Source organism: Ursus americanus, chromosome 3, assembly GCF_024610735.1.
Source record: "Ursus americanus isolate L20-20 chromosome 3, mUrsAme1.1.p, whole genome shotgun sequence".
Classification (NCBI taxonomy): domain Eukaryota; kingdom Metazoa; phylum Chordata; class Mammalia; order Carnivora; family Ursidae; genus Ursus; species Ursus americanus.
In genome coordinates this window covers 18,529,708-18,556,740 of record NC_142129.1, presented here as the reverse complement: position 1 = coordinate 18,556,740, position 27,033 = coordinate 18,529,708, and the positions used below count along the sequence as shown (strand labels likewise).

Here is a 27,033-nt window from a genome sequence, read left to right as displayed (position 1 = left end):
CATTCTTACAACCATGTTAAAGACTCTGGGAAATTGACACAGATGTGTGGCCTTCATGAAAGGGATATGTTCATGCAGTAAACTTCATTTGAAGCTATTACAGGAAATAATAAAACTCCAATAATTATCATCAGAAGCTCCCATAGCTTCAAAACACATCTGTGAACCAGAGTCGCGTGCAATAATGAAGCCAGATGTGAAATTCTTGACGTGCTGATTAAGAAACAATCAGACATGAACATAACTTAATTTTAATGATGGGATGATTTTATTAAGTTAATTTGCAGATAAAGAACATCACTGAAAAGCTTTGACTATTCAGAGATACTTGTCTGGCCAGATGGGCTTTCTCTTTTAAGAAGTTTTAACATTAATACACACTCAATTCATTGATCTGTGCTTTTTTTGATGGTTGCTCGAACGCCCCACAGAAGACAGGGACAAAGACATTGGAACTTTCCTGACATCCACCTATGTGCTTGAGCCCTTAGGAATGAGAGAAATCTCAGGCCAAGACACGGCTGTGCTCTCTGCCATCGCACTTCGCTGCTGGCCCCGGGATTACACGCTCTGCTGTAGAAGACGGCTCCACGGGTAAGATACGTAATTTGCTAAGGCATTGAACTAAACCATGATTTCGTCTCCCAGCGGGTTCGTTACTTTCGGTAGGCTTGCAGTTCCTCCTGTGTTAGAATTCCCCATCCTGTATGCCTGTATGGCTTGAGCATGAAGGGGCTTCAGAAGCAGCCCAGGCCGGGCCAGCATTGCATCCTAGGCTCAGGGCCAGTTGGGAACATCAAGCCCCCTCCTTCTGATACAGTTGTGCTGTGATTTTTAAAGAGACGAATTTTATTCATGCTATATTTAATGCAAAATTCTCCCGTTTGTTTTTTCTTTCCATGTTCTGGAGCGGGGGGCTCCTGAATAACGTTAAAAATAGATTAGGTATGGCCAACTGCTTGGAAAGTCGCTTTCACGTTAAGATTTATTCAAAAGCAACAGATTGGCGATAAAGAGAACTGGCCATTGCAGCCTTACAAAAACCCGTGTGTTCCTATTAAAGAGGATCTGAGAGAGTGGCTACGGCAACTTGCTGCCATGAGCCTCTAAAACCTCCAAAAGTAGACTGATCTTCCTTAAATTTCTAAAGTAGACACGGACCTGACCTGCGAAGTGGTTTATGACTGACCCAGCTGCAAGGCATTAGGAAGACAGGTTGCTTACGATCGTTTGTAGTCAAATGTACCACTACCACTAGACACGGCAAAAATTGGAGAGCTTATGAAACAGCACACAAGCACTTGAAAGGTAATGGTGATGGGAAACACCTGCAAGAAATTTATCACTTTTATTAAGAAACAACGTACAAATTCAAGATAAAAAACAGGTGTCTGGTAAGTTGTTTCGGAAGGTAGAAAATGACTCTTTATAAGAAATCATGGTAAAAAAGACCCATTCAGTTTGGCAAAACATTTTATTCTGCAAAATTTCCCTTTCCTCCCTAACTCTCTGCTCAGATCACTCAGAAGGCTGGAAGCCGGCGTTTGATATTGACAAGCTCAAAACCGGACTGTGAACTAATGTCTCTTAGCTGTTCCCCGCTCCCTGCGGCTGCGCGGCCTCTCCTCCCCCAGCTTCGTTCTTAGAGCATGAGAGTGAGGAGCTGAGAGGCCGGGTAAATCAAATCCCCGCAGTCCCTTCCCACCCGTCCTCTGCAGAAGCGGTTCAGAAATCCCACTTGAAACACCATCCCGCGTCTGGGAGGATGGGGCCATTCCCTGGATGGCAGGACCGGCATGGAAGTGGCCCGGGATGGCCAGTGGCGCGTGGACATGTTCCTTGTGCTGGGGAACCACCCTGCTGCTCTCCCTGGTTCAGCAGCACCTTCTCCCATCTCAAAAGACAGAAATAATTCAGAAGGCCAACAAATTAGTACCACCTTTTTTTCTTAAAAGGTATGGATGGATCTTATGTCTTTTAAATGTAGACCAAGCCTGCCCCTCCCCCCAATCTCTGGTACCCTTGCAGGCGGCCGTACTTGGTTCAAATTGAGGATATTTGGTAGAATGGTTAGCCGTTTAAGTAGGTAAAGCCCAGGGGAGGTGTCTCCAAATGGTACTGAGAATAGACAGAGACAAGGAGCTCCAGGCATCAGCCAGTACCAGCCTGGAAGATGTACGCTTCACCCCGGGCAGTGTGCTTCAAAAGCTGGAGAATCTTTAATGCTACCCTGAGAGGCCTCTCCTTGCATTGATCACCAAATGACACAGTACAGAATGCTCTCCCCCCACCCCCCAGCGCCACCCACGATCGGAGAGCAATCCCTTGTGCATGTCTCCATTCCTCCTTAGAAATGTTAGAAATCTTAAAATGGGTCTCAGAAAGGTTTCCTCTTGGTTGCTTTCTTGCCAACCAGCTAATGAAGAGCGGGAACAGGTATCAGGAATCAATAAAAGTTTTCTCGGAAACTTGATGGAATGAGAAACCTTGGCAAGCGTTCACTTATTCCCTTAACACGAGTCAGACACTGGGCTGGGGCTGGGGCTACAGAAACAACGAAGATGCGATCCCCGGTCCTTCCCTTCTCTGCAGTGTCTACTGGCAAGAAGCTGCTGGAAAGAGAGCACACCACAAAGTCTCCACCCTAGCTTGGTACGTACGGAACATACCCCGACGCTTATGACTACTTTTTACTCACAAATATTGTTTATACTCACTTTGAAACATCAATCAGTAATAATATAGTAACGGATTTTATTGACAGTTGTTTCAACGCAAGAATGCACGGTCACAGGTAAGATCTCCTGTTTTTCAGAGTAAAGCTATTGAGACCAAAACACTTTGTCTAAGGGCAGAGTTACTCCTAATTCTATTGACTCCAAGCAGAAGAGAAACAAACGACAACAAATGTAGGGTCTTGATTTCTGATCTCTGTGGTAGGGATCTTCTCACTGGGCATTTGTGCTTCTGCCCAGGTCTTTGCCGTGTTCCCTTGCAGGGGCCAAGGGCAGGCCCCATGATGTACCACAATGGCATACTCATGCTTTTGAATTGAAGCTACTTGGGGGACCGCAGGTACAAGGACACTCACACCCTCCTCTGTCCTCCTGAAAGCAGAAAATAAATCCCCAAATGAAAGGTAGTCTCCCTACACTAAGAACTAAAAAGATCCTTATTACCGGAGATACGGACTTGGAAGCCAAGAAATCTGTAGAAACAAACCTTGTTACTTTTTTACTAACCTACTACCTCAGCCCAAATTCCACTAAGAATTCCCTACTAAAGCTCCCAAGTATCTATTTTCTTTATCCTGTCAATTTCTCACAGATTTATTATCTCTTTGTTTGAATTGTATAAAAACTGCCTGCCTCGCTCATTTATTTCTCAGTTTCATTATTGGGTCTCTGTGTGCACAAAATAAAATGGTGTTTTTTTCCTGTTCATCTGTCTCCTATAAATTTCTTAGTCCAGCTAGAAGAATCTTCGACAGAAGAAAATATCTTCCTCCTCTTGAATTGGCATCGTTGGCAGGATAAACTTCCACTGGGTATTTGCCATAAAGATTCTGCAGCTTTGAGATCTTAGGACATCTGACAGCTGGCGGAAGGTAAGATTTCTTACATCAGCCTCCCAGAACCTCTGTCTACAGAGTTCGATGGGATGAGAGTGGAGAGAAGCTTTCTTTCTAAATTTAGCTTAGCAGGAGAAAATATTGACAAACTAGTTTCCTTGGGCTTAGCTACGCTTCGTAAAAAATCAGTGCGTACTCTTGGTTTTACTGATCCATTTCCTCTAAGAGATTGTCACTGTTTTCCACAGTGGCTGCAACAATTTACATTCCCACCAACAGTGCATGAGAGTTCCCTTTTCTCCACATCTTCACTAACACTTTTTATTTCTTGTCTTTTTGATTTTAGCCATTCTGGCAAGTGTAAGGTGGTATCTCATTGCAGTTTTGATTTGCAATTTCCTGATGATTAGTGGTGGCGAGCATCTTTTCGTAGGTCTGTTGGCCATCTGAATGTCTTCTTTGGAAAAATGTCTGTTCAGGTCCTCTGCCTGTTCCTAAATCAGATTATTTGGGGAGGGTGTAGTGTTAAATAATAAGCTCTTTATATATTTTGGATATTAATCCCTTATCAGGTATATCATTTGTAAATATCTTCTCCCATTCCAGTAGGCTGATTTTGTTTTGTTGATGGTTTCCTTCACTGTACAAAAGCTTTGTATTTTGGTGTAGTCCAATAGTTTAATTTTGCTTTTGTTTCCTTTGCCTGAGGAGAAAGATCTAGAAAAATGTTGCTAAATTCAACATCAAGAGATTACTGTCTACGTTTTAAGGAGTTTTACTGCTTTGGGTCTCATAATTAAGGCTCCAAACCACTTTGAGTTTATTTTTGTGTGTGGTATAAGAAAGTGCTCTAGTTTAATTCTTTTGTATGTACCTGTCCCGTTTTCCCAACACCATTTACTGTAGAGACTGTCATTGTCCCATTGTATATCCTTGCCTCCTCTGTTCTGACCACATGAGCATGGGTTTATTTCTGGCCTCTCTATTCTGGTCCAGTGATCTAGGATCTGCTTTTCTGTCAGTAGCACACTGCTTTGATTACTACCGCTTTGTAGTGTATCTTGGAATCTGGGATTGTGATACCGCCAGCCGTATTGTTTTTTCTCAAGATTGCTGTGGCTATTCGGGGTTTTGTGTGGTTCCATACAGTTTTTTACTATTATTTGTTCTAGTTCTGTGAAAAATGCTACTGGTATTTTGATGAGGATTGCATTAAATCAATATATTGCTTGAGGTAGTATGGACATTTTAACAATAGTGGCTCTTCCATTCTATGAGCATGGGATATCTTTCCATTTGTTATGTCATCTTTAATTTTTTTCATCAGAGTACCAATCTTTCACCTCCTCAGTTGGGTGTAATCCTAGGTATTTTAGTCCTTTTGGTACAGTTATAAATAGGATTGTTTTCTTAATTTCTCTTTCTGCTATTTTTATTAGTGTACAGAAATGAAAGATTTCTGTGTATTGATTTAATATCCTGAGACATTACTGAATTCATTTATCAGTTCTAATAGTTTTTTGGTGAAGTCTTTAGGGTTTTCTGTATATAGTATTGTCTTCCGCAAATAGTGAAAAGTTTTACTTCTTCCTTACCAATTTGGATGCCTTTTATGTCTTTTTCTTATCTGATTGCTGTGGCTAGGCCTTCCAGCACTATGTTGAGTAAAAGTGGCTAGAGTAGACTGACATCCTTGTCTTGTTTCGGATCGTACAGGAAAAGCTGGTAACTGAAAGTTTTCCTCATTGAGTATGTTAGCTATGTGTTTGTCATGATGGCCTTTGTTATGCTGAGATAGGTTTCCTCTAAACCCACTTTGTTAAATCTTGTCAAATGCTTTTTCTGCATCTCTGGAGATGGTCATATATGGTTTTTATCTTTTTTTTTTTAATTTGAGAGAGAGAATGCTAGCAGTGGGAGGGGCAGAGGAAGAGAGAGAGAATCCCCACACAGACTCACTGCTGAGCATGAAGCCCAACACAGTGCTCGATCGCAGGACCCCGATCATGACCTGAGGCAAAGTCAAGAGGTGGGACACTAAACTGACTGAGCCACCCAGGTGCCCCTATCCTTCATTTTGTTGACGTAATGTATCACGTTGGTCGATTTGCAAATACTGAACCATACTTGCATCCCTGAAATAAATCACACATGATAACGAATGCTGCTTTTAATGTATTGTTGGATTCAGTTTGTTAATATTTTCTTGAGGATTTCTGAATCTGTGTTTATCAGGGACATTAGCCTGTAATTTTCTTACACTGTCTTTGTCTAATTTGGGTATGAGGGTAATGCTGGCCTTGTAAAATGAATTTGGAAGCTTTCCTTCCACTTCTATTTTTTGGAATAGTTTGAGGAAAACAGGAATTAACTCTTCTTTATTTACTTATTTTTTTTAGGAGTTATTTAAAGGGAGAGGGAGCGAAGCAGACTCCCCACTGCGGGGTTTGGGGGAAGCCCAATGCAGGGCTTGACCTCACTATCCCAAGATCATGACCTGAGCTGAAACCAAGATTTGGACACTTAATTGACCAAGCCATTCAGGTGTCCCTTAACTCTTCTTTAAATGTTTGGCAGAACTCATCTGAGAAGCATCAGTTCCTAGACTTTTGAGAATTTTTTGATTACCCATTCCATTTCATTACTAGTAACTGCTCTGTTCAGATTTTCAATTTCTTCCTGATCCACTTTTGGAAGACTGTATACTTTGAGGAATTTATCCATTTGTTGGCATATAGTCTCTTAAAATCCTTTGCAATTTTGTGATGTCAGTTGTTTATTCTTTATTTCTGATTTTAATTTCAGTCTTTTTCTTGATTTATGAATTATGTTTATCTTTTTAAAGAACCAGCTCTTGGTTTCCTTGATCTTTTGTATTTTTTTTTTACTCTCAGTTTTGCTTATTTCCACTCATTATTTCCAACTTTGGGCTTTGTTAACGTTTTTTTCTAGTTCCTTTACATATTTTCTCTTGAGGTAGGCCTCTAGTGCCATAAAACTTCCCTCTTAGAAATGTTTTCATTGTGTCCCAAAGATTTTGGACTATTATGTCTCCATTTTCTCATTTCATTTTTCATTTCTTCATTGACCCACTGGTTAGTTAGTAACATGTTTAGGCTTCATGTGCTTATGTGGTTTTTTTTTTTTTTTTCCATTCTTATAATTTCTAGTTTTGTGGTCAGAAAAGATGCTTGATAGGATTTCAATCTTAAATTTGTTGAGACTACTTTGGTGGCCTAACATGTGATCCATTCTGGAGAATGTTTAGGTGTACTTAAAAACAATGTGTATTCTGTTGTTTTTGGCTGGAATGTTCTGTATGTACTTGTAAAATCCATCAACGTCTCTGTTATTTTCTGTCTGGATGATCTATCTATTGATGTAAGTGGGATGTTAAAGTCCCTGCTATTATTGTCAATTTCTCCCTCTATTAATATTTGCTTTATGGATTTAGGTGCTCCAATGGTGGATAAATGGATATTTATAGTTATATCCTCTTATTAGATTGATCCCATTATCATTATATAATGCCTTTCTTTTAAAGTCTATTTTATGTTCATATTGCTACCCCCATTTTTTTCCCTTTCATTTACTTGAAATATCTTTTTCCATCCCTTCACTTTTACTCTGTAAGTGGTCTGAAGTAAGTCTCCTGTAGGCAGCGTATAGATGGGTCTGGTGGTTTTATACCCCATGTCCTTTAAGAGAGAGCGCAAGGGGGAAGGAGAGGGACAAACAGACTCGGCAGACCCTGAGACCATGACCTGAGCTGAAGGCAGATACTTAAGTGACTGAGCCACCCAGGTGCCCCCCCCTTTTTTTAAAGACTTTATGAGAGAGGGAAAGGGAACCCTATGTCTTTTGATTGGAGCATTTATATTTAGGGTAATCACTAATAAGCATGTATTTAGGGCCATTTTGTTCATTGATTTCTGGTTATAGTTTTGTAATTGATGATTTTCTTTAGCATGGTGTGTGGCTTCCTTTTTATTTTTGTGTATCTGTTATAGATTTCTGGTCTGTGATTGATTACCACGAGGCTCATATATAACATCCTAAGTATGTAAGTCTGTATTGATTGTTGCTTAAGTTCAAAAGAACTTCAGTTTTACACCCTCTCCATATTTTATATATATATTTTACATCTTTTTGAGTCCCTATTTAGATATAACTATATTGATTTTACTACTTTTGTCTTTTAATCTTATTACCTTTGAAGTGATTATTTGCTTTTACTTGTGAATTTTTTTCCTTTTCCACTTAATTCCTTGTAACATTTCTTGTAAGACCAGTTTAGTGGCAATAAACTCCTTTACCTTTGGTTTGGGAAATTCCTTCTCTCTCCAATTCTGAATGACCGTCTTGCTCAGTAAAGTGCTCTCGGTTGTTTTTTTTCTTTTCTTTTCAGCACTTTGTGTCATGCCTCTCCTTTCTGGCCTGCAGACTTTCGGCTGAAAAATACTATAGCCTTATGGGGGTTTCCTTGTACATGCATAACTAGTTGCTTCTCGCCGGCTCCTTTTAAGATTCTCTGACGTTTTAATTATGTGTCTTGTTGTGGACCGCCTTTGGTTCATCTTGTTTGGGGCTCTCTGTACCCCCCAGACCGGGATGGATGTTTCCTTCCCCAGTTTAGATAAGTTTTTGCCCCTTTCTCTCTTCTTTCTGGGAGCCCTAAAATGTGAATGTCAGTATGCTGGATGTTGTCCCAGATAACTCGTAACCCTCCTCATTAAACATGTCTTTTGCTCTTCAGGTTCTAGGCTTTCCATCAGCCGGTCTTCCAGATCACTGATCCACTCCTCTCCCTCCTTCTTTCACTCTGGCTCTTTGCTGGAGTTCTGAGTTCATCTAGCCTGTGTCTGTCGGGTAGATTGTTTGTTGGTCTCCATTTCATTTGGTTCTTTTCCTGAAGTTTCGGGCTTCTGTTTAGAGCACGTTCTTCATTTGGTTTGTGCTTATTTCTGTGAGGTAGGTGGAACAGCCACCTCCTTTCTAGGTGTGAAGAAACGGTCTCGTGGAAGGATGTCTGGCATAGACTGCGGAGCTGGAGCAGGTGTGTGGACTGGGGATCCTAGGGCTCTGCAGAGAGCACTCCAGCAGGACAGCTGGGGGCTCCTGGGGCTTCTTCTGCAAGGGACATACTGGTAAGACCGCTGGAGCCACAGGAGGCCTGGGCAGAAAGTCCCCCAGTGATACGTACAGGGGCCACCCGGCCAAGTCATCTGGAGTGTCCCGGGAGGCTTTGCCCCGTGTCACCTTGGTGACAGGCCCGGGAGCCTGGATCCTACCCCTATCTGCATCAAGGTGGAGGAGGGTAAACAGGGGCACGCTGCCGCCTCTCCGACCCAAGCGGGTTCCAGCAGGCCCCCTACTGCATGGTAGAGAGTCAGATCCTTAAAAAGCCTTTGCTTAAAAGGGCAATTAGCATTTTATCCGCACCCCAGGACAGATAGATATGTTCAGTCACTCAATTCTAGCCCTCCCACTGCCCTTTACAGTGCTGGGCTGGGGGTTCCCAGTTGTTACCAGGTCTCTTTTGCTGTTCTCTCTGGGGGTCCCTCCATCCTCTGTGGTGCAGAAGCTGCTTGCTGTCGATGTAGACAGACAGACATTCACTGTGTCCACACCGAAGGGGAGATCAGGGTTTTCCTACTTCAGAATTCAAATTAAATGGGTTAAAGCTACCCCAACTACAGGAAACAACTCTGTATACAAGGAAAATGCTTTCAGTAAGAGAAAGGCATGAGGAATGGAAAGACATTTTTGTTGAGGGAAAACGTAGAACAAAATCTGAATGTAAAAAAGTTTTAGGTTTATAGAAAAAAGTTTTCTATATGGTCAGTAATGGCTAAGATTAAGTTTTAACATTAGTTTTGTTTATGAAAAGCAAACCAATAATCTAAGATTCTATGCCTTCACCAGATCTTTGATCATTCAGGAAAACTGAGTCTTCAATATTAAAAGAGCCAAGTTTTGCTCACAATTACATAACCCTCAGTACTTGCCTTTAAAATCTTTGTCACTTTGGTTAAATATTTCCAAATGATCAGCGATCCTATTTAATAAAATGTTCAAACATTTTGAAGGTTATTGACAAACTTTCCAAAATCAAATTCTAAAAAGTCTTTTCATCATAATCTAATATTCCAGAGGGCCCATGGCATAGTTCAAAATATTTGTCTCCTGATAAAAAGATTACATTAATTAGGCTTGTTAACAAGGGACGCTGTGCCAACTGAATGATACTGAACCCTCTCACATTTATATAGAAATGTCATTAAAAACGATATGAAACTCTCAGAAATCAGGTATGTCCTAGTAGGTTACCTTGAAGTGGTGTGTGTCTCAGGAATAACCCAATTTCCTTGTCAACTGCATTGTCGTGAACTCTAATTAGATCTTTAACCACAGCCACTTTTAAGTCTTTTGTTATTTCCCAACAGTTATGCTTTTACAAACCCTCCTGCAAAGGGGTTTCATCTGCACTGAGACTCCTGGAAAGAAATCTGAGTAAGCAACTGAACTCGGTAAGAATTTCCAGAACTAATGCAAGAATTAGATTTAAGCAAAACAACATGGGACTGAATGAATTGAGGATGATTATAATTTTTATGACTTTCTTTTGTTGAAACATTGTTTTTCCAGATTTAAAGAAATTAACTGTAACTTACAGCAATTTGATAAAATATACCTCTGTGAATAAAACATTTCTCTTTACCTGATCAGAATTCAAAAAACTCTATTCTTAGATTTTCATAATATATTTACTTGCATAAGTTCAACAAGAGTAACAGGACACAACTGGAAACACTGGGTGTGGTACCAAGGCTTTGACTGGAATGTCATATTTGAGGGAGGCCTGCATAAACTCAATTACCAGAGAGCTTAATGAACTAAGGTGGACTATAGGGAACCAATAAAGCCCCTTGGAAAAATAGCCTAATATCTTGTTGACAGCATTCCCAGCAGACTGACTGACCATGTGGAGAGAGAAGGTCACTTCCTGGCAGGTCTAAGAACCTCAGGATACTTTTGGGACCTTGAGAAAGAATCCAAATCTACAGGTGTTACAGGTAAAGTCTGTGGCAAGTATTTGGCTTGGCTTCCAACCTTGAGAGTCCTTATAAAAAGAGTCTGTAAGATCAATCACTATCCTTGCTGCACTTAGACTTATTTCGCAAACCAGTCTCAATGGGCTATCTTTGGTAAAAATGAGGGTGATTCTAGAGAGAAAAACTGTTTGAATACTGTATTATAATACATTTCATTATAAACTAGACAAAATCCTGATTTCTTCTGGTTTTCTCCAATGCCTGGCTACAACTCCCCTAACATTTTTGGTTTTTTCTCCCCCATCCTTTTTACTTGGCTTGATAACTAAAAACTGCCCTCTTTCCTGAAGCCCTACAAACTGCATATAAACTACTTCAGAGAAATCACAACAACTCAGTCTCTATGCCCGTTGCTCTACGGGCTACTCCAGAAGATCACCACAGAAACTCGAATTACAAACCAAGAAAATACATCAGATTGCCATGGCCTGACGTCCAGAAATCCATTTGACTGGCTACCCTCAGAAACTGGTTTATAATTTGATCCGATCATTAACCATTGCTTTTGTTTCCACGGAAATGGCTTATTCATTCCTGATTTGAACCATTGGACTAACTCTGAGAACACATCACCACCTTCTGAAATGAGTTTAACTCAACCGACCTATCGTCAGAACCCAGACTGGTTCACTGCAATGGAATAATCTGTCATTTGTAATGGGTGACCCTTCCAGGGAAGTTTCATAGGAGGGAACTGCAGGGGCCAAGAGCAGGCCATCCAGAATGTACCACAACAGCATACGCATTCTTTTAAATTGAAACTATGTGGAGAACAGCAGGTACAAGGACACTCAGACCCTTCTCCATCCTCCTGAAAGAAGAAAATCAATCTCCCATGTGAAAGGTACCCTCCCTGCACTAAGAAAGCTGTAGAAACAAAGCTTGTTAAATTTTTACTAATCTACTACCACAGCCTGAATTCCTCACTAAAGCTCCCAAACAGCTGTTTTCTTTATCCTGTCCATTCCTGACAGGTTTACTGTCTAAAATGTATATTTTAAAAATGCCTGCTTTGGTCTTTAGGTTTCAGTTTCATTACTGGGACTCCGGGTGCACAAAATAAAACTTTGATTTTTTTTTTCCTCCTGTTAATCTGTCTCATGTAAATTTAATTCCTAGTCCAGTTGGAAGAAACTTGGACAGGAAAATTTCTTCCTCCCCTTCACTCTGGCATGCCAGTTGGTCCACCAGCCCAGAGCTAAATCACTGGCTTTGAATAATGCCTGAGGCTTTCCACCTCCCCTCTCCACAGGCGTCTGGCACTGCTGAGTAAAGTGAGCTCAAGGTGGGGTGACAAGAGCAAACAAGGACAGGGTGGTTAAGCTGCTCAGCCCCAGGTTCAGGTAACGAAATATATAAACATTTTTACGTTAACCCTCCTGTTCATACTTATCTATATGTATATTCACATATGGGCCAGATCTTCTCACACTCCAAGTATCGACGCTTATAACAATGTCTAACAAAATACGTGCTACACAGATATAATACCTTATAAAAATCCACAAAAACATCTGAGAGGCCCCAGAGAATAGAGGCATAAACAGATACAAGATTACAGGTGTGGGAAACTCTACAAATTTTCAGTGGAAAAGTACACAAGTGAACAGAGACTGCAGTGAGGACACAGGAGGTGGGGCTCAGGAGGGAAACAAAATAGGGCAGAAGGAAGAAAAGGTGCTCGAGAAATGACCCCAAGTTATTAGAATCCTTTAAAAATGTCATGTAATCTTCCAAGAATAAGGTACTATAGTATTTCATAATTGGATCACTGGGCAGGAAGAAGGGGGGAAAAAACTAGATTGTGTCTAAATACTTTAAAACTTGACACTTACCAAGTACGTTAACGATTGTTTTAGATGAAAAGGAAAATAAAAAAGATCAAGAAAAAAAATGAAAAAGAGCACGTATAATGTGACAACAGAATCATGGTAAAGGCTATGTAAGTATTACATTAATAATTCAAATAGCCACCATTTTCTCCTGTCACTTTAGGACATCAGTCAAGCTGTTAAGTGGGAACACAGGTATGTACACACACAGTATACTTTCTGGCAAGTGTCCTCTGCTATTTATTTGATCTTTGCTCTAAGGGCAGAGTTTTGGCTGTCTTAAACGCCAATCTCTTGTAAACAAAGTCTATCTCTGGGGTACGCAGTTACCTAGTCTTGACCCAGAGAAAGAGAAGAAGCATTTTAATAGACATTTTCCTTCAGTTGCATGGTTTCTGGTCCTCTACAAAACAGTTTATTTGCCTCTTTAATAAAAGTTAAAATTAGTTTCAACCTGGATTGAAAAATCATTTATCCTATGGAAATAAATGGTCCAAAAAAAAGTTAGTGAAAGTACTAGTGTCCATTAGACATATTTTCTTACATCTGGCCACTAGAGAGAAAATCAACTCACAGGGCATTCCAGACATTCTGGTCTCACACAGGTTTGTTTTTTGTTTAAGTGCCATCATCTGTCCATATTTCACCTCTTGTTAATAAAACCAGTAGAGGTGTTCAGACTGAGAGGAACATGGACTTTCTAAAACCAGAATCTAAAACCTCACAGGCCCAGTTAAATGCTGTCTGTATAACCGACACGTTGAAATTACTAAGAACTTCCATCAACATCCAAAGGATGACAGTACGTTATGTAAGCCTGTTAAGACCCCGGATATATAGCAATCCGACCGCCCCTAGGGACAGGTTCTTCCATTAAGTGATTGAATAAAAAAGTAGCTTTTGTTTTTAAGAGGATATTTAACACGTGCTATTTATAGCACCACCAGTCTGCGAACTCTCCTATGTCAAAGAAACTGCCCTCTGATTCCATGAACGGGTTCACAGCAACCTCGGCATCTTTTACGGGAGACCGATGACCGGCTCTGGAAAGCTGTCCACGTCCAGAACAGATTAGTCTGGCAACCCCGCGACGGACATGGAGAAACAATGAGGCAGCTTAAGTTACTTCCCCAGAGCGACCCAGCGGTTCCCGGACACGTCTGTCAGGCCCCGTGAGAGGACGGCCGCAGCCACAGAGCGACAGCTGGAGAAGCGCCCGCAAGGGACCCACAACTGAAGAACGCGACCTGTGCCCAAAGAAAAAAGGCCTTTGCGTGCAGAAGGGGGAAGAGCACGGACTGGTGTGAGGTTCATGAAGGCCCGCGGCTGAGCGAAGAACGAGGAAATACAAGAACAGACTTTCGTGCTCTTTTCGCCTCCCACATTACCACCGAAGCTACGCGAAGGCGCGTGCACACCCCTACACGCGCCGTACTGACACCGTTCCTCCTCCTCAAAATCACGCCGGGAGGAAAAGCCACCCTCCGAAACGATCGGCCGCAAGGGGCATCATGTCTCCACAGAGTCACACACACTCCCTCCCCACCACCTGTAACCACCCGTCAAGAACCCCAAGATACCTCACAGGAAAGAAGAACCACCTTCATTTCCGTGGTGACCGCACCCGATTCACGCACCACACCCAGCGCGGACGAGCCTCCACCGCAGCCCGACGGACCAGGACTCTCAGACGGACAGGCAGCCGCACCCCCCCGGCGAAGACGCCCTCCGAACACCTCCCGCTCCCACTGGGAGCCAGCCCCGCGCGCGCCGGGCCCCGACGAGAGCCAGCCGCTCCCGGCCACGCCGCAGCCCCGTCTCCGCTCCGGGCTGAAGGGCTTCTCGTAGAAGACGGGGGGAAACCGAGTCATACACGATCTTTCTGTCTTAGGAACTCGGTGCCACGGGGATGCGCTGAAGGGCTGTTCTAAGCACAGACAGCAGACGACTTCTGCACAGGAAAACAAAACCAAAGCAAGATGCGGGAAAGGATTCCCACCAGTCATGCTCCAGTGCGACAACGGCTCGGCTCACAGGGACAACCGCAGCTTTTCCAGTCCCGATGTCACCGGGGTCTCGGTTCACAGGGCCACTCAGTTGTTTCCTGATGATGATGCCTGGAACACCTCACTGGCTGACCGTGCTGTTGGGGTGGGGGGGGGGGAGAAAAAAGGGGCGAGACCACAGGATGATAATGACCGTGTGGAAGAGAATCATCAGAATGGCAAGAAGAGATCAGCTTGTCTGAGACCACGGATATAAAACTAGTAGCTGTGGGGACTCAGAATTCGATAAGCAAGTAACAGTACTAAATATTTTGGTAAACAAAACAAGTAACAAACGAACGGGCTGTTCGACAGCAGAGAACAGTTCTTGTTCCTATTTCATGGTTGAGGGGTTTCCATTTAGAGTCCACAAACGTGGGTTTGTATAGCCTTAAGGAATCTGAGACATCCCCCCTTCTGAGGATTCTCGGGTACATGGTTGGTTCAATACTTAAGCACTAACGAACGTGAAATGGCGGCCAGACCTTCACCAGACCCTGGCGCGTTAGGACACTGCTCTCGCTGCTCCAGACAGACCTCAGTTTTTCTTGTCCTTCTGAAGCTGGCTTTTTGTGCTCCCTAGATTGTTCCACACTTCTGTGTACATCAGGGTCCCAATGAAGACAAACAAGGTACCCAGCCAGTGCCACAGAGTGAAAGGGTTCTGGAAGTACAAGATGGAAAAGATGAGGCTGACAAACTTGCGGAGAGTCACAACAAGGGTGACGGTAAGGGAGGCGCATTCTGTGGTGAGAATGAAGACGCCCCGGATGCACACGTACCTGGAGTGGTGGGGTTAAGGTGGTTTTCGGTAGACTACAGAGAGAACCCCAGGGAGAACATTCTGGCAACGCTCTTGGTTTAAATGTTCATATTCGAAGAACCAGAAAACATGGGGGTGGGTTATGGCTGCTCTGAGGCTCTTCCTTAGTAGAAGACCCTGCAGAATGAACGTCCTGCCATTCATTTGTGGACCCTAACTTGAAACCGCCGGCAGGCCTCCCATTACCCTTGTTCTGAATTCTTCACACAGTTTCCGGTGAGGGTTCCCTCCCAAGTAGTGACAGAAGGTAGGTAACACTTGCAATAAAGGTCAGCAAACCTCCTTTACAGGACCCAGGGCTCACCTCCTCATCTAAAAAGGAACTCTGCGGGCAAGTCTATTATATCAGAGGAATGAGACCAATCTCGATCTGTTTCATGGTTTCAAAGCCTTAATGATTTTTATAACGTACTTAAGGTCGTTCAAAAGAAACATTTAAAAAATTAGGTTTTAGTTACTTTGAAATTTCTTGCAGAATTTGGTGGCAGCTTGTGACATAGCCTAGGCTACTGAAAAACTCCAGTAGAAATCACAGAGCGTTCGTGTCACATACTAATAGTCACCCATTGATTTCTACACCTCCGCCCAGAGCAATTCATGCTGCCCAGTGACTTACTGGCCTCCGGCAGCACTAACATCTCTCTGGCCCCCCACGAAGGCACTAACGGGGTGGGCAGCTCTGGCTCCGGAAGCACAGAAGAGATGAAGGCAGAAACGAAACTCAGGGCACCGTGCCATGAGAAGAATGAACATTCCTATGTCAAAATATCACGGAGCAGACCCCACGGCAGAGGAGCGCAAAGGATACTGAGTGATGACGTTCATGAGGAGGTAGAACCACATGATGGGCACGGCCACACCAACGACTGGGACTTGATATAACTCTGCAAACATGAAGAGGGGAGACAGTCATATTTTTGACAGCTTAATGGAGACTGAACATAATTAGAGGCCGCAACGTTACTTCCCTTGCAAGTAGATCTGGACCGTACGGACAGCACTTTACTTGCCTTGATTCTAGGCTGCATCGGTCTCAAGAGTCATTACATTGATCTCTTAAATTATTTACTTAAGCTGTAAAGTAAACTCTTCACCATCCACCTGAATAGGACCCCACTTAACAAAGAAACGGACACAGACAGAAGTTAAAAATGACATGGTCTTAACTGATAATCGACACAAGAGTAAAGACAACTAAATGCCATTTGGAAATATCTTCAATCCCAGTTGAAGAATTCAAAGCTAAACAAGGCTCTACTTTTTATACTCTATGAAAACAGCAATTAAAAACTTAAAAAATCCTAATCTGGAAACGTGGTAGTGGAATTGGCAGCCACTGGGTTGGTAGTAGTACCAACTGGTGTGTTGTTTGGGTTTTTTAAATCAATTTCATAATGCTTACATTAAGGGGCAATACAAGTATTTATATTCATTCTAAGGAATTAATCCTCATTAATTCAAAAGAAGAAAAATATTCTCCATTGATGGGAGTACTATTTATAATGAGGAAAAATCAAATCAATCTCAATGGCTAATCTTAGAGCAATGGCTGTGTAAGCAAAGGAATGTTCACTAAATGAGGCAGGACACATTTGATTTAAAAAGAATCATGAAGATTATACAGACTCACTTAAAAAAGGCGGCAAGTGAAAAAGTATAAAATTATACAAGGATGACAACTATGTAAGAATATATGTAAACAGTATCTGGAAAGAAACTGGTAAAATGAAATTAGCTGATGTCTAAGGCAATGGAACTGTAACGTTCCTTCCTTTATATACATTCTTATGTTAGTTTTATAAAATGAGGCTTGTACGGTTAAATATCAGGGAGGAAATAAAATATTCGAGATCAAAGAGAGTAAGGACACAAATCCTCAAAGATCAGTTTTTAAGAATTCCTAAGGTTGTTCGGGGGGTTGAATTATACAGTATAACTTAGGAAATTCTAACAGTGACAGTGAGATCCGGTTAGTAAATGAACGTTACTTTTCTTTTGCAAAAAATAAAAAGCCATATATATAAAGGTAATATAACTGTCTGGACTAGAGGGAAATCCCCATAATCTGGTACTCTATTGTCTGCTGTAGTCAGCGTGTACTGAAATGAAAAGAGAGTTAACAAGTATTATTACTGTTGAATAACCTCAGATCCATTGTACCAATTTGCTGGGCAAGAGTCAATCAGTAGGACTCAAAATATTCAGGTGGGTATTCAGTTCTCTTAACAAACTCAAGGAGAACAGGTTCATCTGAGATAACCCAAGGCAAGCAAGACCAAAAAAAAAAAAAGCATACACTTAACTCAGGGATGATTCTGAAGACGTTGAAGGCAGATTCTAAAAAAGATTTTATATAAATACCCATCTCCGTGACTTTTAGAAGCAGCATTCTAGTAATTAAATCAAAAATCAGTCCCAAGGAATCTAATATGTTTATGTCAGTAGCCCTTCTCTACGCGGGGACTCTCAAGACACCTTAAAAATCTTTGTGTCAAAAATGTGTCAATTGTACCTTCCAAAAAAAAAAAAAAAAGTCAGAAATGACTGAATAATTGAGAGCCTTAAAAACCTTCCGACACACATGACCTTCACTACACATTTTTGGTGGGTAAAGGGGACAGTCCACACCGCGGACTCCAACAGAAAGCATTCACCACTTCCCAGCGCAGGTCCTGACGGCCGGCAGGCTTACAGGCCACATACCGCCGTTCCGCAAAATACACTCGCCCTTTTAGATGTGAGCAACGTAAAGCCTTAATTTTACACGTTTCTTTGTTCCTGTGTGTTCACTGGTCTGTGTAACCACTATGTCTTTTAGTTGATAATTGCATCAGGTAAGTAATTCAAGTTAATTGGCAATTTTTAGCTAGTTGACTAAACAGCCCCTTTAACAAGTAATTGCTAACTTACCCTGTGGACCTCTGAACTATTTTGCTTATTCCTGCTGCCTACCTACCCTGGACACCTTGGAAAAAAGCCCCCTCATGGTGTTTATTTCCCCCTCGCTCCAAACGAGCTAGGACGGGGCGTGCGAGCGGGGCTGCCTCCCGCACCAGCAGAGGACGAGCCCGAGCAGACAGAGCTGCATGGCTGCCCAGGTGCGCACGGCCCCCCCTCTGCAGCGTGTTGCTTTTGCATTCTCCAAACATCCAAATGCCCCACGCGCAAGCGCAAACACACCGATTCCAAAGCGAAAGGGAAAAATTGAGATACTCTCTTACATCGTTTGCAGATAACTGAGAAGCACCTATAAAAGCTTTTGCCGCTGCAACTGCTGACGGACAGCACTAGATCCCCGGGGCGCGGAACGGGGATCGCTTCCGATAGGACGGTGATTTGGATAAGATCATGAAAAAAGCAGCGGTCAAGTCAACAGCAAAACTGAGAGCTGGCCTCAGAACCTGTCAGGCAATTCCACCGGATAACCCAGACTCACCAGACTTATTGAACAGAACGGCGTGGTCATAGATATCGGAAGCCAGGAAGATGAAGCCAGGAAGTGGAAGGGCATGCTATGGGAAGAAAGATTCCACGTAAATTGACAGACACATTACGGGATACGTAGAGCAGCTTTACAATGACTTCCAGTTTTATAAGTTGTTCGACAAGCAGGATCAAGAAAAGCAATTTGGACTTGTTAGGTTAAACGTATGCAGGGCTTCGGACCACGTGACACTGTCCAGCGTGCGACCGACCCCACACGGCAGCTCTTGCCCTTACGGAGTGGAGTCCGATGATCACCACACACTCGACAGAAACAATGGAGCCAGCATCCTTCCCGCAACAAAGGGGAAGTTTAAACTCACAGTCATTGGGCCCATAGGATTTGCTACATTTTGCTGCTTTTGAAAATGGCTTAGCAAATGTAAAGGACTTAAAAACTACCAAGAAGGCAAAGGCGGATTTCAGGGAGTTTAGGAACTCATGGGAAAAAGAAATCTGAGGACAATACGAGGTCAAGGGTAATGAAATGAAGCCAAGAATGAAAAGAGGATGAAGAGGAAAGGACAGGTAAGTGCAGGTGAACGGGCCTGATGACAACCCCCCAGCACCACGGGATGGAATCGCAGCTGATGTTACGGGCCAGCTACTCTGGGCCAGCTACTGCTCTAAAAGAAAGGTGTGAACCAGATAAACCGTTCCTTCTTTTTTAAAATTCCCGGCCATATACTCCAGCTCCGGTTAAATATCTCAACCCGATTGTCTGCAACTTCGGTACAAAAAGCCAGCCCTGAAGGCATCTCTAGCATCTGGAACCTTGAGGGGCTGTGCTTCGGATGTTCTCTCCACGGGAGAGAGGCTGGAGGAAGAGCAGTTACAGGAGGTGGCTCTGGCTCGGCAGTTTCCAAAAAAAGCAGAAACACACAGAATTAGCTAATGAAGCTCTCTTGTTGGGTATAGAGAGCTCCCCAGAGGGACTGCTCTCACCCCTCATTCCCCCCCCAAATGCCTGCCTGCCTGCCTGCCAACGTCCCCCTCGGCATGTTGTTTCTGAAACTTATTTTCCTGCTCCAAGTTTCCATACTGGATTTAACTTGATTTCATCTCTGGGAACAAGGAGGGCGAAGGTCCTCATCCCCAGACGTTGTTCCTGGTTAGCAGACACGCTAGGTTCACACTGACTGTTCACGATCACCTCATGTAGAGAACCGTGGCTCAGAATACACGGTAGTAGCCTATTAAAAATACTTGGTCCTTCAACTACATCAGAAAACAATGCGTATTTCATTTGAAATAACAGATTACAACTTAGTGCTTTGTATCTTCCTCAGGTTCAAGAAACTGCTTACATTATAAAACAAAGCCTCCTTGGAGTGTTTCCCAAATTGTTTGTATAGGGTTTCCTGGAAAATACCCATCCTCGCTGACATCAGAAGTGCAAACGTCAGTGCCCCAATACCTAAAAAAAAAAAAAAAAAAAAATCAGGTTACAAGATACCAGATTTGCTCATTTCCAGGTATTTTCCTAAATAACACTGACTGTTCTACATTTATTACAAGCCAGGTGCAGAACATGTACAAAATTTTTAAAAGAAATAAAAATCAACCACAGTATCACTACCTACTCCTTGACAGTTTACTCTCTATATATTTATGTATATATTTTATGCTAAAACAGGATCGTAATGAATATACAATTGTACATCTTGCTTTTTTCATAATCTTTTTCTTGGATTTTCCTTCAAGTCATTCATTAAAATTTCTTCATTCATTAAAATTCATGGCTCTGTGACTCTATCACGTGGCGGGACCATATTAAATGTCTTACAACATGAGAATGATTAGATAACTTCCAATTATTTCACCACTAAAATCAGTGTACATCCTTGTACATAAATCTTTAAACAAAATGTTGATGATTTCCCTTAGGATTATCCTTAGGATAAACTTTCCTAAATGAAATTACGGAGTCAAAAGTTGTAGACATTTTTAAAACTCACTACATAGATTTTTCCAGAAAGGCTGTGTTAATTTCTAATAAACAGTCTATACAAAAATGGTTGTCTTATGGCACCCTCAGCAGCAATGAGCATAATTGTTTACTATCTTGCCATTTTAAGACTCCAAAAATAAAAAGGTACTGCATTTTGGTTTCAATTTGCATCTCTCTGATTCCAAGAGTACTGAGGCTGAACATACAATAATCAGACATTAATTTTTCCCCACGAATTGTATGTTCATATCCTCTGCAAATTTTTCTTATTGGATAAAGGGTTTTCTAACAGCTCATAAAGATTTTTCTATGTGAAGGAGAACCACCTAAAGGGATAAAGTTTCAAAGCCAAGCAGCAGGGAGAACCGAGTTCTTTCATTGCTGTTTCTCTTCTGCTCAGTCTCAATCTGTTACTGCTGCCGCTGACCGCACTTGGAAAGAGTTTCACCTCCACATCCTCCAACATGAGGCCAAAGCTCTAGAGGAGCTGTCTAATTAATTCCACAAAGAGATACTCATTTTTAAAAATTCCCTAGGAGACTCCGATGATCAGTCAGGTTTGGGAACACTCATTATGGAAGAGCTAACTTACGAAGAAAATGAATCTAAGATTTCAAAATGAGTCCCTTGGAAATTTACTGCTTCTACGCAGGAGACAGATCATGAAGAAATGGAGGACACTCTAAGCACTCGCTCCCAGAGAGAGTGACAGGCGACCGGACGTGCTCGTTTCTTTCTATACCAGCGGCAGCCAAGGAGATCGTGGATCCCTGTTGTGGAACACACCTCCCTGAGCAGGGACACTTTCATGTTTTCATGTTCTGAACCCCAAAGTTCAGAGACGGGGGATCCCAGGTGCGTCTCTCTTCTGTGGCATAATCTCTTTAGCCAGAGTTTCTTGCCAAGAAACCTGTCCCTCAGGACAAAACTCCGCAAACAGAACTGCAGAGGCAACGAGCTTTCTTGTAATTACTGTACTTGCCTAGTAGCCACCTTAAAAACGCCTGGAATCCGTCATTCTCACCCGAGCTGGACTGGGAAGTCTAGGGAAGAAAGAAAAAGACCAGGTAGAGAGACCAGAACCACAAGCAAGGTGCCTGGGCACAAAGGAACGGTCTGTGTTACCCATTCCCCTGTGCTCTTCTCTTGCAGAGACCCGATCCTTCTATTGCACAAACCTGTAGACGTACTGCATCAATAAAAAAACACCGGGCCCCCCATGGCAAGTACTGAATAGAAATGATTTGTGGAAGCGATTCTTACCACCTGCTTTGCTGACATGAAAGTGCAAATAAATATCCCCACAGACACCAGGGCGATGGAGGTATATTTGAACACGCTGTATCTGCAAAAACAAGCACAAGAGCACCTCAGGAAGGGAAAAGCACGGATACGAACTTCCACATGCTGTGTGCGGCCAGATGTTGCGTCACAGCACAAACCACCAAAATACAGCTGAGGGGGTCACACGTGGACGTCTGGCGTGAAAAAGCACCAGGATGCTGCCTGATGACTAAACAGCCTTCGTGTTGCTTAAAATAGTTTCAGTTAGTTGGTGGACCGAGAGATTGTTTCACAGGAAAGCAAAAACAAAAAAAGACATAGACCAGACATGACACTCCATTATGCTCCAGTCCCAGTGAAAGCCAGACACATCTTAACGGCCGCCTGGGGCTCTTCCGGTCTTTAAGGGCCCAAACCTGAGTGTCAGAGACACCCCACGCAAGAGGAAGAACGGAGTATCGGGACAAGTAGCAGGATTCAGTGCACACACACACACACACAAATCAACTGTCCATTGTCAGGAGAGGACTTTTTTTTTTTTTTAACACCTCTGAATGACTTAAATGTTTTTAAATGTCGGCACAGTTGGCTATAACAGGACTACTGGCAGTAAGAACAGTGGCGTTTCATATTAACTAAAACAACATCATGTTAACATCCCTCTCGGGCCCTCACTGATAAAGCGGAAGGCCTCAGGCAAGAGTGAGAAGGAATTAAAATTACAGGATGAACCACCCGAGGTTTTCTAGTCAAATACTTTCTACAGTTCTGGTCACATGACCTCATAAAAGGCCAACAGGACTGGCTAAGCAGCAGATCAGGGGCCAAGAGCATCCCGCCGGCGGAGAGAGGCAGGGTGAGTAACAGGCCCCGCGGAGGCAGATAGAAAAAGTAAGGGAACTCTTCAGTCTGGAAAGATTAAGACAGGGAGAGTTTGTAATTCGGGCCTAAAAATTAACAAAGGGCAGGTTAAAGTAAGCATAGACTTGGTCTTCAAATTCCAGAATGAGGAACACACTATGAACCTAAGGGGCTCTACTCAAGATAACACAAAAGGAGATAATAACTTACTAATTCCTGATCTTAGATGGACACCTTAGGGAAATTTCTGCTCTCTGGGTGATACACACCAAGGACAGTCAAAAAGGCTTCCTTGGATAGATTCAAGATGACAGATCCAAAACAAGTTCTCCAGGGAAACACAGATGTTTAAGAAAGGCCCCTGACATTTTGGAGCACTATCAGGAGAATACAGTCCTTTTAAAATATGTTCTTTTGTAGCCCTATTATGAGCAAAATCAAAGGTTAGAAGGCCTGCAGGTCTGTCCCAACGTCAAGTCTACACTACCGAGAAGTGCGGCAGTCACTTCGATGTAACAAACCCACCCATTACATATGAACGCTTACGTGGAGAGACCTGGAAAAGAAATCAACTACAGCTGTACTTATCTGGGGAATCCATAAGCCTCCAAAGATAACGGGTTCATGATAAGGAGCCTATCAGGACAGGACAACTGTCCTTCCTCGGGCACAGCCCTTACTACTTAAAAACTCTAGGTTCACACACTTTTAATTGACAGCACTTTCTAAGCTGGTGTAGAGTTCTAACACTGGGGCTAGATACTGAATACAGAGAAAAGCTGGCGCGAGCTTGTACGACTGTGATCTTAACAGTGAGGGTGCACTTCCCCTGAGAAATGCTCCAGACTGAATGTGCGGACTCTCCCCAGTGCCCTTCCTCCCTGGGGCAAGGAGGGTAAGGCTCAGAAGGAAGGTGGGAGACAAATACTTTGAGAAAGTATCCCAGGTATTTCTGGTATTTCCCAACCGTATCCCAGACAGAAGCACTGGTGACAGCCACAGAGAACAGTCCTGAAAGTTTTCATTTCATCTCTTGGCCATTTGGGTCTTTGTTAGGAATTTCCTTTCTAACTATGGGTATCGTTAGTCCATCGCGTTGTACCGATAAACACCTTCTTTGACAGCGCTGTCCAAGAACCTCCGTGAAGTTGCAAATGTTCCATATCTGGGTTCTCCAACATGGTTGCCACTAGCCACGTGTGGCTACTAAGCACTTAAAATGTGAGAAACTAAATATTTATTTTAAGTAACTTAAACGTAAAGAGTCCCACGTAGCTGGTGGAGACCACATGGGACAGCGAAGTTCTAGACCAACTGGCTTTGGGGGTTACTATGGCAGTAAAGAGCCAATGATGACAAGGGCTACTTTGTTCTACACAGAGAACATGCTGCTCCAAAGCCACGGAGGGCTGGGGGCGGGGCCCCTCCCTGGTCCACTGCCTCAGGATACACGCACCGTCACAGACAGAACCCAGAAACCAGCTGGATGATCAAGAGCAAACTTATCACCACTAGAGAAAAGGAGCCCAGCGCATGGATGGGGCTCAGGAGATCCTTCTATACATAAAATACGAAAGTGTATCGTTTACCTTTTCTTCAAAATGATAATTCCTAGGATCATGTTGGCAATTAGAGACCCCTGTAAGAGGAGACAACCGTAACAGAGTTTTAGTGCACCAGCAAATAATTCAAGATAAATAAGAACACGGACAAACAGGAAAAAGAGCCAGAAAGGAGGACGTTACGATGAATAATTAGTAAGTTTCACTTGTTCTTATAATGGCAAAAAGTACAAACTATATAAATCTGTTAAGTAAATTAATAAAACCTTCTGAAGACAACAACGAGAATGAAAATGATCAATTCTCTAAATATTGGTCAGAGCTAAAACTAAAGCTAGCAGATACTATAGACTAAATTTTGCTAAATTTTCCATCTAATTTATGAGAGCTTTCGCCAACAAGCAAATTAATTAATGAAAGAAGGCATGCTGGGATCTTTCTCTTCTCTGGAAAGCTGGCGCTCAATCAGCAAGAGTTTATGGAAAGTCTATTATATGCTCACTACTTTGAAAGTCATCTTTGTAATTATAATCAGCTCTGAAAAGTCCCTTCAAGGATAGCACTTTAATCTCCCAGAAATCTCAAACTACGCAGAAATGTTATCATTCCAATGGTCTCCAATTTTGCATTCTCCTGCAATCCTAACTACATTCCCCCTGAAGTCTTTCCTGCTCGTGAGAGGAAGAAAAAAAACCTCTGCTGCTCTGGGAGAAACCCCACCTTCATCAAGAATTTCCCTTCTTTGGGGCGCCTGGGTGGCTCAGTCAGTGAAGCGTCTGCCTTCGGCTCAGGTCATGATCTCAGGGTCCTGGGATCGAGTCCCACGTCGGGCTCCCTGCTCCACAGAGTCTGCTTCTCCCTCTGCTTCTGCCCCCACCCCCCAGCTCATGCTCTCTCTCTTAGATAGATAAATGATAGATGATAGATAGATAGATAGATAGATAGATAGATAGATAGATAGATAGATAGATAATCTTTAAGAATTTCCCTTTAGAGCGCCTGGGTGGCTCAGTTGGTTAAGCGTCCCACTCTTGGTTTCGGCCCAGGTCATGAGATCAAGCCCTGCATCAGGCTTCACACTCAGCGGGGAGTCTCCTTGAGATTCTCTCCCTCTGCTCCTCACTGTACCTGTGCGTGTGCATGCTCTGTCTAAAATATTTTTTAAAAAAAGAATTTCCCTTTACTTAATGGTCTCAAAAGTTTCTTGCTTTAAAAAAAAATCAGAAAAGGGAAGTATCAATTTTATGTACTAGAAGTAAATGTAATTTTATGAAAGAAACCAAAAGTGATGAGAAATTAAGTTAAATAACAGTCATAGCAAGTCTGAATATAAAATCAACCAGATGAGGGAAATTAAACATAAAATCTGTTTCCCAAGGAAATTTTAGCTCCTTTTATATTGATCAACCATAAGACTTCAGAGGGATGAAAGTCAACCGTCACACTCTGCCTTACTGCACAGATGAAAGCCAGCCTTTGCTCACGCATCCAGGAGACCTATTCTTACACACTAGACTTTACTTGTTATAAGACCTTTCTACTGCTGTCAAGTGTTCCATCGACCCACTTAGATTTCCCAGAGGAACACACACAAGCCGGCAGCACTTACAGATCTAAATATCATATGCAGGGGCATGGCGATGTTGAGATTCAGGGCATAGTTGTTCACCACGCTGACGGTGAAGAACATGGTGACCATCACAGCGTAGTACCTGAAATGCAGAGATCACAGCACGTCACACAAAATCCACTATTTCAAGAACATCACGTACAGGAGGAAATATTTTTGCTTAGAAAAGTATTTTGTTTTAGTTCCTCTAGATTAAAAGAGTGTATCACTACTACAACATAAAGTCAATACTAAGCACATAGAAAAATACATCCAAAGCCAGACTTACGTGGAAAAAGTATGAATTATAGAATATGTTTTAAGAAACACTATTTTTAATCTTTTTCCAGTATACTCTTAGTATTTTTCAAGCAATTTAAAAGTAGGCTTCAAAAAACATTATCTGAGGGGGCGCCTGGGTGGCTCAGTCGTTTAAGCGTCTGCCTTCGGCTCAGGCATGAGATCCTGGAGTCTTGGGATCGAGCCCCATGTCGGACTCCTTGCTCAGGAGGGAGTCTGCTTCTCTCTCTCCCTCTCCCGCTCCCCTTGCTTGTGCACTCATGCCCATGCTCTCTTTCAAATAAATAAAATCTTTAAAAAAACAATAAAAAAACAGAGGAGAGGAAAAGATGGCCGAGGAGTAGGGGACCCCTTTTTCGGCCGGTCCCCTGAGTCGAGCTGGATAGGTACCAGACCAGCCTAAACAACCACGGATTCAGCCTGAGACGCAGGAAGATACATCTGGATCTCTACAAATGAACATCTCCAGCGCTGAGTATTGAGGTACGAAGCGGGGAGCCGTGAAACCGCGCACAGACATCAGAAGATAAACGGAAGGGGGAGAGAGCCGCCACGTTTGGGCGCCGGAAGCGGTAGCTACCTGCACGGGGGAGCGGG

At 42.7% G+C, this 27,033-nt stretch overlaps 1 protein-coding gene across 1 annotated transcript in view; it reads right to left on the bottom strand.

Moving 5' to 3' along the window:
- Positions 1-245: 245 nt before the first annotated feature.
- Positions 246-27,033, bottom strand: part of SLC35B4 (solute carrier family 35 member B4) — a 56,383-nt gene continuing 29,595 nt past the window's right edge. The window contains exons 3-11 of the mRNA XM_087860819.1: positions 26,137-26,239; positions 24,555-24,604; positions 22,084-22,165; positions 21,803-21,863; positions 20,177-20,286; positions 18,823-18,898; positions 16,195-16,270; positions 15,101-15,345; positions 246-14,661 (exon numbers count right to left, since the gene is read on the bottom strand). Coding sequence (XP_087716945.1) covers positions 15,102-15,345; positions 16,195-16,270; positions 18,823-18,898; positions 20,177-20,286; positions 21,803-21,863; positions 22,084-22,165; positions 24,555-24,604; positions 26,137-26,239 — 802 coding nt within the window. The 3' untranslated portion in view covers positions 246-14,661; position 15,101. The remainder of the gene's footprint in view (positions 14,662-15,100; positions 15,346-16,194; positions 16,271-18,822; positions 18,899-20,176; positions 20,287-21,802; positions 21,864-22,083; positions 22,166-24,554; positions 24,605-26,136; positions 26,240-27,033) is intronic.